We start from the raw sequence: 15,787 nt of genomic DNA, 5'->3' as shown, positions 1-15,787 counted from the left end.
GTCACAAGTCTAACCTCAGTAAATTTAAAGGAATAGAAATTATTCCATGCATCTTCTCGGACCATCACGGAATAAAACTTGAATTGAGTAACAACAGGAATCTGCATACCCATACAAAAATATGGAAGTTAAATAACCTTATGCTGAATGATAGCTGGGTCAGAGATGAGATTAAGAAAGAAATCACCAATTTTTTGGAACAAAATGACAATGAAGACACAAGCTATCAGAACCTCTGGGACACTGCAAAGGCAGTTCTAAGAGGGAAATTTATAGCACTGCAAGCCTTCCTCAAGAGAACGGAAAGAGAGGAAGTTAACAACTTAATGGGACATCTCACGCAACTGGAAAAGGAAGAACATTCCAACCCCAAACCCAGTAGAAGAAAAGAAATAACCAAAATTAGAGCAGAATTAAATGAAATTGAAAACAAAAGAATAATACAACAGATCAATAAATCAAAAAGCTGGTTTTTTGAAAAGGTCAATAAAATAGATAAACCTCTGGCCAACCTAATCAGGAAAAAAAGAGTAAAATCTCTAATATCAATCAGAAACAACAAAGACGAAATAACCACAGACTCATCACAAATCCAAAAAATCCTTAATGAATATTACAAGAAACTTTATTCTCAGAAATATGAAAATCTGAAGGAAATAGACCGATACTTGGAAGCACGCCACCTTCCAAGACTTAACCAGAATCAAGTGGAAATGTTGAACAGACCCATATCAAGTTCAGAAATAGCATCAACTATACAAAATCTCCCTAAAAAGAAAAGCCCGGGACCAGATGGTTTCACGTCAGAATTCTACCAAACCTTTAAAGAGGAATTAGTACCTATATTACTCAACCTGTTCCAAAATGTAGAAAAAGAAGGAAGACTACCCAACACATTCTATGAAGCAAATATCACCCTGATCCCCAAACCAGGAAAAGACCCAACAAGAAAAGAAAATTATAGACCAATATCACTAATGAATATAGATGCAAAAATATTCAACAAGATCCTAACAAACAGAATCCAACAACATATCAAACAAATTATACATCATGACCAAGTTGGTTTTATCCCAGGGTCTCAAGGCTGGTTCAATATACGTAAATCTATAAATGTAATTCAGCACATAAACAAATTAAAAAACAAAGACCATATGATTCTCTCAATTGATGCAGAAAAAGCTTTTGATAATATCCAGCATCCCTTCATGATCAGAACACTCAAGAAAATTGGTCTAGAACGGACTTTTCTTAAACTGATAGAGGCTATCTACAGCAAACCCACAGCCAATATCATATTGAATGGAGTTAAATTGGAATCATTTCCACTCAGATCAGGAACCAGACAAGGCTGCCCATTGTCTCCATTGCTTTTCAACATTGTAATGGAAGTTTTAGCCACCGCAATTAGGGAAGAAAAGGCGATCAAGGGTATCCATATAGGGTCAGAAGAGATCAAACTCTCGCTCTTCGCAGATGATATGACTGTGTATCTGGAAAACACTAGGGACTCTACTACAAAACTCCTAGAAGTGATCAAGGAATACAGCAGCGTCTCAGGTTACAAAATCAACATTCATAAATCGGTAGCCTTTATATACACCAACAACAGTCAAATTGAAAAAGCAGTTAAGGACTCTATCCCATTCACAGTAGTGCCAAAGAAGATGAAATATTTGGGAATTTACCTAACAAAAGACGTGAAAGATCTCTATAAAGAGAACTATGAAACTCTAAGAAAAGAAATAGCTGAAAATGTTAACAAATGGAAAAACATACCATGCTCATGGCTGGGAAGAATCAACATTATCAAAATGTCCATACTACCCAAAGCAATATATAATTTCAACACACTCCCTATTAAAGCTCCACTGTCATATTTTAAAGATCTTGAAAAAACATTACTTTGTTTTATATGGAATCAGAAAAAACCTCGAATAGCCAAGACATTACTCAGAAATAAAAACAAAACAGGAGGAATCACACTACCGGACCTCAGACTTTACTACAAATCGACAGTGATCAAAACAGCATGGTATTGGCACAAAAACAAAGTAGATATCTGGAATAGAATAGAGAACCAAGAGATGAATCCAGCTACTTACCGCTATTTGATTTTTGACAAGCCAATTAAAAACATTCAGTGGGGAAAAGATTCCCTATTTAACAAATGGTGCTGGGTGAACTGGCTGGCAACCTGTAGAAGACTGAAACTGGACCCGACACCTTTCACCATTAACTAAGATAGACTCTCATTGGATTAAAGATTTAAACTTAAGACATGAAACTATAAAAATACTAGAGGAGAATGCAGGGAAAACCCTTGAAGAAATTGGTCTGGGTGAGTATTTCATGAGGAGAACCCCCCGGGCAATTGAAGCAGCTTCAAAAATACACTACTGGGACTTGATCAAACTAAAAAGCTTCTGCACAGCTAAGAACACAGTAAGCAGAGCAAGCAGACAGCCCTCAGAATGGGAGAAGATATTTGCAGGGTATAACTCTGACAAAGGTTTAATAACCAGAATCCACAGAGAACTCAAACGCATCAGCAAGAAAAAAACAAGGGATCCCATCGCAGGCTGGGCAAGGGATTTGAAGAGAAACTTCTCTGAAGAAGACAGGCGCACGGCCTTCAGACATATGAAAAAATGCTCATCATCTTTAATCATCAGAGAAATGCAAATCAAAACTACTTTGAGATATCATCTAACTCCAATGAGACTAGCCTATATCACAAAATCTCAAGACCAGAGATGTTGGCGTGGATGCGGAGAAAAGGGAACACTTCTGCACTGCTGGTGGGAATGCAAATTAATACATTCCTTTTGGAAAGATATATGGAGAACACTCAGAGATCTAAAAATAGATCTGCCATTCAATCCTGTAATTCCTCTGCTGGGCATATACCCAGAAGACCAAAAATCACAACATAACAAAGATATTTGTACCAGAATGTTTATTGCAGGCCTATTCATAATAGCTAAGTCATGGAAAAAGCCCAAGTGCCCATCAATCCACGAATGGATTAATAAATTGTGGTATATGTATACCATGGAATACTATGCAGCCTTAAAGAAAGATGGAGACTTTACCTCTTTCATGTTTACATGGATGGAGCTGGAACATATTCTTCTTAGTAAAGTATCCCAAGAATGGAAGAAAAAGTACCCAATGTACACAGCCCTACTATGAAACTAATTTGGGACTCTCACATGAAAGCTATAACCCAGCTACAACTTAACAATAGGGGGAAGTGGGAAAGGGGGGGGGTGGGTAGAGGGAGGGGAATCGGTGGGATCACACCTGTGGTGCATATTACAGGGGTATTTGCGAAGCTTGGTAAATGTAGAATGTAAATGTTTTGGCACAGTAACTGAGATAACGCCGGAAAGGCTATGTTAACCACTGTGATAAAAATGTGTCAAATGGTTTATGAAGTGAGTGTATGATGCCCCATAATCATATCATTGTATACAGTTATGATTTAATAAAAAAATTAAAAAAAAAAAAGAAAATGCGGTTAAGGTTATGTTAACCAGTTTGATGAAAATATTTCAAATGGTATATAAAACCAGCACATTGTACCCCATAATTTCATTAATGTACACAGCTATGATTTAATAAAATTTAAAAAAAGAATGGAAGAAAAAATATCCAATGTACTCAGTACTATTATGAAACAATTTACAATCACACACTTTCATATGAAGAATAGATCACAACTATGGCCCAAGATGAAGGAGGGAGGAAGGGGGATGGGAGGGGAAGGGGGGAAGTCAGATGGAGGGAGGGTGAATGGTGGGATCACACCTATGGTGCATAATGCAAGGGTACATGTCGGATCTATTAGTATATAGTATAAATGTCTTAACACAATAACTAAGTAAACAAGATGAGGTATATATTAACCAGTGTGATGTAAGCATTCCTAATTCTATATGAAATCAGCACATTATACCCCATAGATGCATTAATATATACATGATCTATGTGTTTGTGATTTAATTTAAAAATAAATAAATAAATAAATAAAATTAGTCCTAAACAACTCCAAATATAAGAAACGAAGCACTTTTAGAAGTAGGTAGAGGTAAAAATCAGATTGTAGGGCATGACAGCTGAAGGTGGCTGAATAGTTGAAACTGGTTAAGATTTAAATGGCCTAAAAATTTTCGAAGAATACTGATATAACTGTTTGCCCTTTTCCAATACAGTAAGTCCTTACTTAATGTTGTAGACAGGTTTTTGGAAAGTGTGACTTTAAGGGAAATGATAACAAGACCAATTTTACTACAGACTCATCCAAATAAATATAAATAAGAGTTAAGTTCCAGCTCGGCGCCTATAGCACAGTGGTTACGGCGCAGGTCATATACACTGAGGTTGGTGGGTTCGAGCCGGGCCCGGGCCAGCTAAATAACAATGACAGCTGCAACAAAAAATAGCCAGGCATTGTGGTGGGCACCTGTAGTCCCAGACTTGGGAGGCTGAGACAAGAGAATAACTTAATCCCAAGTGTTTGAGGTTGCTGTGAGCTGTGATGCCATGGTACTCTACCGAGGGTGACATACTGAGACTCTGTCTCAAAAAAAAAGAGTTAAGTTCCCACAGCATATTTCTGGAAACAAAAACATCACCCGACTTCTAAATAAAGACCAAAACACTTCTAATATTAAACAGGAATAAATATGAGTAAAATATATACATAATAATATTTAATAGTCTTACCATTGAGTTTAAGAAAATGGAGAAATAAATAAAGATTAATAAAAATGAGAAAGATAATTTTCCCAGGTATTCCAGTTCACAGTTGTGGGTTGGGGGAGTGTCTCTCAGGAGCTCAGGGTCAAGGAGGAACTAGACCTGGACAGAACGCAGTCCCTTCATGCTCACACTCACCCACACTCACTCAGACAGCGACCCTGCAAACACATCAGTAAAACCTACCATGCACATCTCTGGGATATGACAGGAAACCGGAGGACCAGAGAAAACTCACGCAGACCTGGGAACGTGCCAACTCCATAGTGAGAGTGGCTCCAGCCGGGAATTAATTTTTTTTTTTTTTTTTGTCATCGACATTCTAACAAAATGATGTTGAATGAAACAACATTACTTTAGGATCTGTTATATTATTAAAAGCTATGAAAACAGTTTTAAATCAAAACTCTCAGAAACCTTAAGGTACTTAAGTCAATGCTAAGTCAAACTTTAACTAGGGATACATTTGATATGTGGCAAAACTGTGGTTATAATTAATAGTAAAGATAGAAGCTTGTGAGGAGGACATGGTGACACTAAGTATCACCCCATCCTTTCCAGCCTCCCCTTCCCCCAAGCAGGCCCTGCACAAAGGTTAAAATGTAGGATCCAGGCAGCCACAGAAACAGCTCACAACTGAACACAGACAAGGGTCCAGGAAGGGCTGGGAACTTGGGGACGTGCCTGGCACCAAACTGTCCCTAACAGCTGGGAGGTGGAATCTGGTCATCTTGGTGTCCAGGCCTTCATCATTGGCGGGGGACAGGTGGTGGTGAAAAGGGGCTGGATAAAAGGGACAGGAGAAGGTATCAAAGCACTACCGTGAGAAATAAAAAAAAAAAACACTACTCATAAACTTAAGCCTGGAGAATCAAAGACAGAAACCATTTGTTAAACTGAAAACTCCACCACACGCCTCCAGAATCAAAGGTAGTTAATTCTGGGTTTAACTAGAATAGAAAAAGACAAAATCAAAGATGTCTGAAATGACAGAAGTAGGTCCTTGAAGAGTAAGTCTGAAAGTCCACATGTAAGTTGGTATTTCATGATCTCTCTTCACTCTCCAGGCACAGAACATGTCCCTTCCCTCAGAGCCCCTGAGCATGTTTAAGGATGCTGGAGACGTATAGCCCACACCAGCTGGAGTGACTTGTCCATCACCAGAGGCAGCCCTGGCAGAGTCTAGGGGTTGAGACACAGAGTGATCAAGACTCCGGGGGCTCTGATGACATACAGTCACAGTGGGCAGAGACCAAAGGTGATACGAAACCTGCATCTGGCCCGTAGTGCTCCTGAATGCTCCAGGCGAGGCAGAGGGCTCTGCTGAGGAGGGAAATACGTTATCCCAAGTATCCATAGGAACACCCCACCCTGGCACAAGAGGTAGACCCTCAGATTCATACCAAAAGTTAGTTTCCACTCTATAATTCAGGTACCAAAAGTCTTCCAAAGTTTTCGTTACATCATTGTTTTAAGTCCGATGGAAATCACAAACAATGTCTTAGGAGGAAAGAAGAACTGGGGCACTGCAGGGCTGGCCAACGTCACAGTAAAAAAAGCATAAATGTGATCGTAGGACCTTAATCACCGAGGCTAAAAGCACAGTGTTGCAATAAATATGTCTATCAGCAGGCAAAAATAACCGAACTCGGGAGAAGCAGTGATGGATCACTTAGAAAGAAGCCATTTGGGCACAGACATTGTTTCTAGAACTTCTACACCAGAGAAAGCACTTTGATGGATACCAGGGGAGCAAGCTACATCCCCTGCTCTCAAGGAGTAGAAAGACTGGCAGAGATTTTAGTGATTTAGAGTTTACTCTGCTGACAGAGTATGATGGGGAAAAAACTAAAGCTGAAATCCCAGCTCCCTTCAGAATAATTTGGCAACATTAAAACATAATAGATACTAAATCATACCTCTAGCATTTAATAATATCTAATATTTTGTATTTGTTTTAAAAAAATTAGTGACTTCCAAACTGCAAGACAATTGCCCAGCATCATATATACACATAAAAGAATGATCACTTTAATACTGGATGGAACCACTTCCCTCTCTTTGAAATTTTGGACCTTCTCCAAGACATCTAATACAACCCCCTCTATTTCCATTTGCAGTCAAATCCATGAACTGCTTTTTGCATCTTTTAACACATGTCCCATAGAGTGTACCACTTTATGTAATCCTTGCTTGAATGGTCCAAGCTTCTAAACAGTGGGGCACAGCTGCCCAATCCTTGCAGTATTTTAGACATTCTAGTGCTTTCTTAGTGCTACTCTTATCGCCATAATGTATTCTTAACCAACATGTTTTTAACTAACATACACATCCTTGGACTAGTCAAGCAAGGAGTACTCATAAAGTGGTACAATCTATGGGACATGTGTTTAAAGATGCAAAAAGCAGCTTACGGATTTGACTGTAAATGGAAATAGAGGGGATTGTATTAGATGTCTTGGAGAAAGTCCAAAATTTCAAAGAGAGGGAAGTGATTCCCATCCAGTATTAAAATAATAAGTCTTCTATGTGTATAGGTGTGTGCATTAGTTAAAAACATGTTGGTTAAGAATACATTATGGCTGAGTACATTGGATACTTTTTCTTCAGCCCTACTATGAAACTAATTTATGGCTTTCATAGGAAAGCTATAACCCAGTTATAACCTAAGAATATGGGGAAGGGGAAGAGGGAGGAGAGGGAGAGGGGAGGATGGGCGGAGGGAGGGTGATTGGTGGGATTACACCTGCGGTGCATCTTACAAGGATACATGTGAAACTTACTAAATGTAGAATGTAAATGTCTTAACACAATAACTAAGAAAATGCCAGGAAGGCTATGTTAACCAGTGTGATGAAAATGTGTCAAATGGTCTATAAAACCAGTGCATGGTGCCCCATGATCGCACTGATGTACACAGCTACGATTTAATAATAAAATAAAATTAAAAAAAAAAGAATACATTATGGCAATAAAAGCAGCAGTGAGAAAGCACTAGAAGAATGTCTAAAATACTGCAAGGATTAGGCAGCTGTGCCCCACTGTTTAGAAGATGGCAGCTCCCTCAATACAAAGCAGAAAGGGGAATTTTTTCTCATACAAACTCAAGAAAAAGAAGAAGAGTTAGAAAAGAAAAGCAGATGGTGATGTGACTTAAGAACAGTTACCCCTGGCCCCTTGCAGAGTTATGCCTACACATAACAAGTCACATAAACGAACGACTTTTAATGACACTCCCTGGGCCATGCTTCTAAATTTAGAGAAAGATTTTGTGTGTCCAACACGCCTGTGTCTGGTCTCCACTGCACCCATATGCCTGTGACTCCTAATTCCAAATGACATCATCTCTACTTCCACATCTTACCAATAACTCAAACCAAGTTCAAAACAAACTCCTCACTTTCCTGTCCAAACCTCCTCCTACTCTTTTCCCAATTCTCATGAATGTCACCTAGTTGTCCCAGCTAGAAAACCTGAAGTCATCCTGCATTTACCCTCCCAAGCTGAATTTGTCAAGATACACTAATTCTGCCTGACTATCCAACCTAGCTAGCCCCTTCCTTCCCTAACACCGCCCTAAATTGGGTTCTCATTATCCACAATTTAGAGTACATGGAATAATCCATGTAAAATGGTTTAGCAAAGTACTTGGCACATAGCAAACATTCCGATGTCAGCCATTATTATGAAAAATATTTTTGGAGGCAATATGGCTTGACAATTAAAACTATTATTTGCAATCATTAGCCTCTGTTAAAATCTTGGCTCTGTTACATACAATCTGAGCAATTTTAGGCAAAATTCAAAACCTCGGTTTTCCAAAGTATAAAATATTCATGCTGCTATCCTGCTATAAGGTTGTAGTGACATTTATACAAAATGAGGCATTTAAAAAGCGTATCTTAGAGCCTGGCAAATAAATGGTCAATAAATGATAGCTACTGCTGGGCTCGGTGGCTCACACTGTAATCCTAGCACTCTGGGAGGCCAAGGCAAGTGAACTGCTTGAGCTCAGGAGTTCAGAGACCAACCTCAGCTACAGCAAGACTCTGTCTCTAAAAATAGCCAGAAATTATGGCAGGTCCCTATAGTCCAAGCTACTCGGGAGGCTGAGGCAAGAGAATCACTTGAGCCCAAGAGTTTGAGGTTGCTGTGACCTATGACGCCATAGCATTCTACGGAGGCCAACAAAGCGAGACTCTGTCTCAACAACAACAAAAAACAAACAAACAAAAATAAAGGTTACCTATCATCATTATTATTAAATTATTGGACTAGACTTCTTTCTTTTTTTGCATTTTTTTGGCCAGGGCTGTGTTTGAATCCACCAGCTCCATATGGGGCCGGCGCCCTACTCCACTGAGGCACAGGCGCCGTCCAATGGGCTAGACTTCTAATAAATCTCCTTGCAGCTTCATTTCCGCTACTCTGAATTCCACTAACTCACAGTAACTACTATTCTAAAATCTAATCATGTGACTTATCCCCTTGCCTGCAATAACTTAACAACTGTCTTCCCCCCTGACAGAATAAAACCACAGTGTGATATACACAAAGCCCTTCTTCACACCATTCCATGTCTCGCGTAGCTCAGTTTTCTGCTTGCACCTCACTGCTCTGATTGTTTCCCAAATAGCTCAGGCTTCCTCCTGCCTCCTGGTCTGGCCATTTCTCTGAGGAATGTCCCACCACCATCAACTGCTTTCTCTAGCACACCTAATCACTTGATGACTACCTACACCCCTTCCTGGGTCCATTCAAGTTATAGGTTTTCTGGATGGAACATTCCTGATCTCATCTCATGTCTTCTGCTACGATGGCACTCAATGCATGTGTCTATTAAAATATGTATTACTACCGGATCTGGCCTTTTTCTTTATTTAACTGTCTCCCCATCTCTGCTGCAAACTCCTTGAGAGCAGGTGCCGTGCCTTGCTCATCTCTGCATCTTCACCTCCTAAAACAGTGTCAGTCACGCAAATAGTGCTCAAGAGATGTTTATTTACTGCTAAAATGAATGAGAGCATAAGCCTAAGCATCAGCAGAAATCATAAAGACCTTCAGAGAATGCTACCCAGAAATCATCTACGATAGTTAAGATGAAAGGGAGAATTCTTTTAACCCAATTTCAAAGAATCCCTGTTGAGAACTTTGGGGGCTTCTGAGAGAAGTGGAGGAACTTACAGATGAGGGACTAATGGAAACTGAGAAGCTCAGGGATTCTCCCACAGGAGAGAGGTCTCACTCAGGACCAAGTCTCACTCTGGACCAGGTCCCACTCTGCTCTGATACTGTTAGCAGGCTGCCTGTGTTACAATGTGACTAGTTGCCTAGCGTTCTTTTTTGTAAAAACCAAAAACAATTCGCCACAAAAGCATTTTGAAAATGCAAGTTATGGTCTACTTAATTGTATCCTTTGTCAAGTATTTTCCCCAAACCCCAAATGTCACTCTTAGGAATACTACTAATTCTTCATAGGACAGGACTCTACAACCCAGTAATGGGAAAATCCTGTCTCCCCCACAGGCCTTCTGGAATTGACTTTTCAGAAGTCAGCAGTAACCTGTTTCATTCTATAAAACCCTGGCCAAAATAATTTAAATAGGCATCTCCTTTTTTGGAACATCACTTACTATAACAGTAATCAATTATAACATTAATCAATCAGCAAAACCCAAGAAGGGGTGAAGCTGATGTTAGGTCCTTTCTCCTCCATATGGAGATGGGACTATTAGCAGTGGGATCCAGGCACAGCCCGACAGAAAGGCCGCTGGGATATGCCACCAGCTTCTCTCTGGAGCCTCGCTCAGTGAAGACTCCTTCTAGACCACATTAAGGAAAAAAATTATACCAGTCTTTATAAGGAGCCTTCCTTCATATCAAGGAGGTAAAATAGACCAAATTATATAGTTCACTCATTTATTCAACAAATTTATATAAAAAAATAATAGCTAACATAGAGAAAGTCCAGGCACATAGTCAACAACTATTATCATTATTGAAATAATATATAACTTCTTGTTCAGATCTTAAATAAATAATGAAAGAAATATCTAGAGTTGGTTCTGTTTTCTGACTGGGTTCTGTTTGATGACCCCTTCCTAGGTCTGTTCCAGTTATAGTCTTCCTGCAAGGAACTTCCGGAGCCCATCTCCTGTCCTGTTTGATGACTACCTACACCCCTTAAGGGTGTTAACTGTTAAATACTTAAAGTTAATACTGGGAAAGTTAATCATGAGCTCTAAGAATCTGCACAAGTTAAATTCTCTGAGCCTTACTTCTTTGCAAAGGTAAAACAGAGTTAAGGGAATTAATGACATTGATCACATCTGTGTTAGGAGATCACAAAGGTGATATGCCTAAAATGCTTAGTATAGGCAGGGGTCCTCAAACTGCAGCCCACGGGCCACATGAGGTGGTGTGATTGTATTTGTTCCTGTTTTGTTTTTTTACTTCCAAATAAGATATGTGCATAGGAATTTGTTCATAGTTTTTTGTTTGTTTTTTAAACTATAGTCCGGCCCTCCAACAGTCTGAGGGACAGTGAACTGGCCCCCTGTTTAAAAAACTTTGAGGATGCCTGGAGAGGCTTGCTCAATAAGAAGTAATGTTACTAAGTGGCCATTATTCCACTGTGTAGATGAACTCTAATTTGTGAAACCAATGCCCTACCATAAAGTCCAAGGGCAGTAAAAGACAGTGGATAAACATAAGATTCAGGAGAAAGACACAACAGTTTCGTGCCCTGCTGGTTGCCAGGCATGTGACCACAGACAAGTCACAAAAACCTCTTTACACCACATTTATCTATTTGTAATCAATTTTACACATCCACATGGAAACTCTGAGAATTAATTCTTAGAAATGGAACTGCTAGGTCAGAACACGTGAAATTAAAAAATAAAAAAAGAGAATACTCATTTAATGGCTTTTGCCAAAGTGTTCTCAAAAAAAGTTGTCCTACTCACAATGCACAAAAGGGGTCCACACTTCTCAGCTTTGCCAGCGTTAGGTATTATGACATTTGTGTTTTAAGGACAGCAACTTCCTTTTGATTCTTCTTAATACTCTTCGATTCTTCGTGACGATAAGCATTTTTCACATTTATTACTCATCTCTAGTTCCTCTGTGGCTAGTTCTTCATGCGTTTTACCCATTTCTTATTTAACCAAATTATTTTCTTTTAGTTTACTTACTTCTTTATGCCTTGGTTCACTTTCACCAAAAATGCTGTCAAAATAGTGTTTTTATAAATTGTGTAAGTTTTATGTATTTATGAATGCCAACATTTCAGTCTTGTGGTTTCTGAGTATGACCATTATAAAAACCTTGTCTACTCAAGACTAAATACTTTATTTCAGCACTTTAGCACACGCCTTTGTATACATATTTAAATCTTTACTTTATCTGGAATTGGGAAGGAGGGAGTCAAGTGTGAGATGGAGAATCTCACTGTTTTCTACTTGTCTGGCTGGTTTTCCCAACACCCTTATCAGGTTATCCATTCTCTCTCCACTAATCTCAAAATCTGGCTGATGATATGTCCCAACCATGGGTACCCGTGGCTCAGACCCAGGGCAGGGAGTGTGGTGACAGAGAGCAGGCCTGGGCTGCACACACCTCCCACTCCTGTTCTCTCCCTCCCACTGGCCTCATTTCTTTACCTTGCACCGGTGAGTCCAGACATCAGCCCCATGGCCTCTCCATTCACATGTCTTTTACACTGGAAGGACTGCAAGTGCTGCAGATCCACACAGGCACAGGCAGTCCAGGGCCACGCTTCCTGAAGACTCTCCACCTGCCTCTGCCACCTTCCCTCACCTTTCCAAGGAGAGGCCTTTAGTGTGTGTCTGTTATGTTCTTCTCTTGGGATAAGCTCTCCCTCGGGATGTGAGCTAGCTGGAGCTTTTCTTAAACAAGGTCTCAAGCTCACTCCATCTAACAATCTTACTAGAAATCTCTAGCATGTAGGTGGTATTTATTCTTAGTTTCCAGCATAAGGGCAGACAATTTTTTTTGGCAGATTCTCATGATCATTTCAATGGCAATTTGGGGGGTGGGGATAGGTGGAATGAAACACCTGTGTTCAAGTGCCCATCCTGCCAGGAAGACAAATGCCTTTGGAAATTAACACTCAATCCCACCACTCATGAATTCCAAGAACAACCTGTGTTTGGTCACAGGCAATAAAACAGCTCAGACATGTTACCTTTGATGGCTGCTAAATATCCCCGGAGTTCTCGCTGAAGTCTGGTACCCTCCGCCTGAAAGACACACAAGCCCAGAGATGCTAAACAATAGTCTTTATTTTGCATGCAAACCTGTAAGAAGCAGTAAGTCTCAACATTACTACTGCCAGAAGCTCATGCTTAAAAAAAGCATAAATATGTGCACATAAGCAAAACAAGGGAATAGTGCCCATCTGACTAGATTGCTTGCAGAGATTTTATTAAGCTCAGAAAAGCAATAAGAGAAGGCAAGAATTTGTGGAGTAGAAAATATGACCCATGATACAGCCTCCTGTATATTCAAGAGCTATCAAGTGTGCAGATCTTGACACATATGTTGTCAACAGCCATAAGGAACTGATCACCATTATTTAATATGGTAGTACCTAGCCGCACGTGGCTGCTGAACACTTGCAATGTGGATAGTCCAAACTATCCGCATAAGTACATTTTACATTTACAGTGTAAGTTTATTTTATACAGATTTTAGAGACTTAGCATCAAAAAGTCAAAATGTCTTATATAGATTACATATTAAAATGGTAGTATTTTAGATACGTTGGCTTAAATAAACTACATTATTGAAATTACTGTTTCTTTTCACTTTTTTCTAGAAAATTTTGAACTATGTATATGGTTTGCGTTGTATTTTTATGGGACTGCACTGAAACAGAGAAATTGCTAAATTGTAAATTCTGACATATCAATGCTTGGTTTGGGTTTGGCTTCCCCTTAGAAACTCAGACACTCTGAAACTAGGATTAGATTACAAGGACTTTAATTTGGAGTTAATCTAAGAAATGTTAAGAGCTGAGTGGAGAAGAGGCGGGGAAGGGAAGAAAACCAGTGCCAGGTGTTATCATCAGGCTACCACCGAGGGAGGTTGGGCCTCAGTCCCACCGTGAAACTCTGGGAGACAAAATCAGTCAAATACCATAAGATGCCCTAACTGGGGACAATGGAATCTGGGGTGTCGATCTCCTGTCAATTACTGGTTGAGAGCTGCTCCTGGGTTACACTAATTCCCCCAGGATGTCTATATAAAGACAGAGAGAGCTGCAGAAACCTCAGGCAAAAAGTTGCCAATGTTGACAGTTGCAAATAAGTCTAGTGGGCTCAGATAAGGAAGCTAGTGGGGCACACAGCTGGGCACTTACAGTGTCTGCTATAACATTACACCTGGAAATAAAAAATACACGCATTTTAACGCATGCATCATCATTTAACAAAATTGCAGAGAGCTGGCATACCTTGAGTTCAATAATAAGATAGCAACTCCAACACTCATTCCATTCCATAAGGTATTTTTCAGGGAAAAGTGGTGGTGGGGGAACTCTTTCCTCTGTATATTATGATCTAGTAGGGGAACTAAAATAACTGAGCAAAAAAATACGCACTGCAGGGAAAATTACATTTTGCATCGCAATAGCTATTCAAAGTATTCTGAAGTCAAGTACAAAGCAAAGGCAAAATGCCCATCATATTTAAAGACAGTGATTAATAAAAAGAATCTCTAAAAAGAAGTGCTTATTTCAAGACTATGCTGGACTCCAAAAGAAATTCTGGATGAGGCTATTTTGCACATAGCACTGGCATCATGAAGGATAGTGACATTATTTTCGTTTCATCTGTGCAATTTTCTCTGGTAAGGTTTTCTGTATTTGAGTTAATCTCAAGTTACTTTTGCAGCTCTGTAAGCCCAGGTACTATGGGATAAAAGCTTAAAGTCAATACAAAAAAATCTTAGTGTTAATCATTTGCTGGCATATATGAAGTTAGAACATAATGGTTCCATTCAGAATAGCAAAACAGAAATCATCAAAGTACCAAACAATTGCCTCCCTTTGTAGTGTTTGTAGTATCTCAACACAATTTCAAATCCAAACTCTAGGCTGCCCCTGTCTTGCTGAGCCAGTCGGAAACATAGTGTGATAGCAAACTGCTGCGAGCTAAACAAATTGTGGTGTAGTTCCAAAACAGCAGAGTATACTAGAAAACTATATCCAGGGAGAGGATGTGGGAAATGCAGAGAACATTCAGATGATAAACACTTGAGCAAAAGCAGAGGATGGAAAGATCCAGAAAAGTCAGGAGGAGGTCCTCGATACCACCAAGGAAAAATTTTGGAACAAAGAAGCGAGTCTCTGCCCTACTGAAGATCTATTATGTGACAGGTATATGTCATCTGAGTAAATAAAAAGCTGAAAAAAAATATGGCTTTGGGAGATTTTACTCTGGTCTATCTAAGCCATATCTCTCTACCATATCTGCTTGGGGAAAAAAGATCATACTTTCTGCCTCAGTAACATCAGGCTTGGCTGTGGAACTGGCCAAGAAAATGAATGGGAGCGACAGGTACTGCTACTTCTGAGCTGGAAGAGCCATCCCAAAGTCCTGCCATTTCTTTCGCCCGAGCCATGAGCCCCACAATGTTCCAGACAGGGGTTGCTTCTCCAATAACCTGGATCTGGAGCAAATGGAGACCTGAAGTACAGCCACTCCATTCATATTATCAGGAATGAGAAGCAAATCTCTATTGTTTCTCATTTCTCTAAGCCACTGACATACTGCTGCCAAAGTATAACCTAGCCTGAACCACCTGATAAAACAATTCACCATCAGTCGTGAAATGCTGAAATGTGGAGAAGGCTGAAATCTCACCACAATGACAAAAGTCCCACTGGATTAGTGAACGAACAAGCACAGAAGGCACTCACATTCCAGAGAGGAACCCACATTGAAAAGGTTGAGGACAAGGTGGATCATTAGCAAATGGGAGTTCAAGTGGTGGCCGA

The 15,787-nt window shown here is 39.8% G+C and overlaps 1 protein-coding gene across 3 annotated transcripts in view; it reads right to left on the bottom strand.

Annotated features, from left to right (window-relative positions):
• AMPH (amphiphysin) overlaps nucleotides 1–15,787 on the bottom strand; it is a 299,359-nt gene that overhangs the window by 119,370 nt on the left and 164,202 nt on the right. For all 3 annotated transcript variants that reach the window (XM_053608793.1, XM_053608795.1, XM_053608796.1), the window contains exon 3: nucleotides 12,974–13,028. In XM_053608793.1, coding sequence (XP_053464768.1) covers nucleotides 12,974–13,028 — 55 coding nt within the window. The remainder of the gene's footprint in view (nucleotides 1–12,973; nucleotides 13,029–15,787) is intronic.

Source organism: Nycticebus coucang, chromosome 11, assembly GCF_027406575.1.
Source record: "Nycticebus coucang isolate mNycCou1 chromosome 11, mNycCou1.pri, whole genome shotgun sequence".
Lineage (NCBI taxonomy): Eukaryota > Metazoa > Chordata > Mammalia > Primates > Lorisidae > Nycticebus > Nycticebus coucang.
Note: the sequence above shows the minus strand (reverse complement) of the source record. Positions and strands in the feature narration are given on the sequence as shown.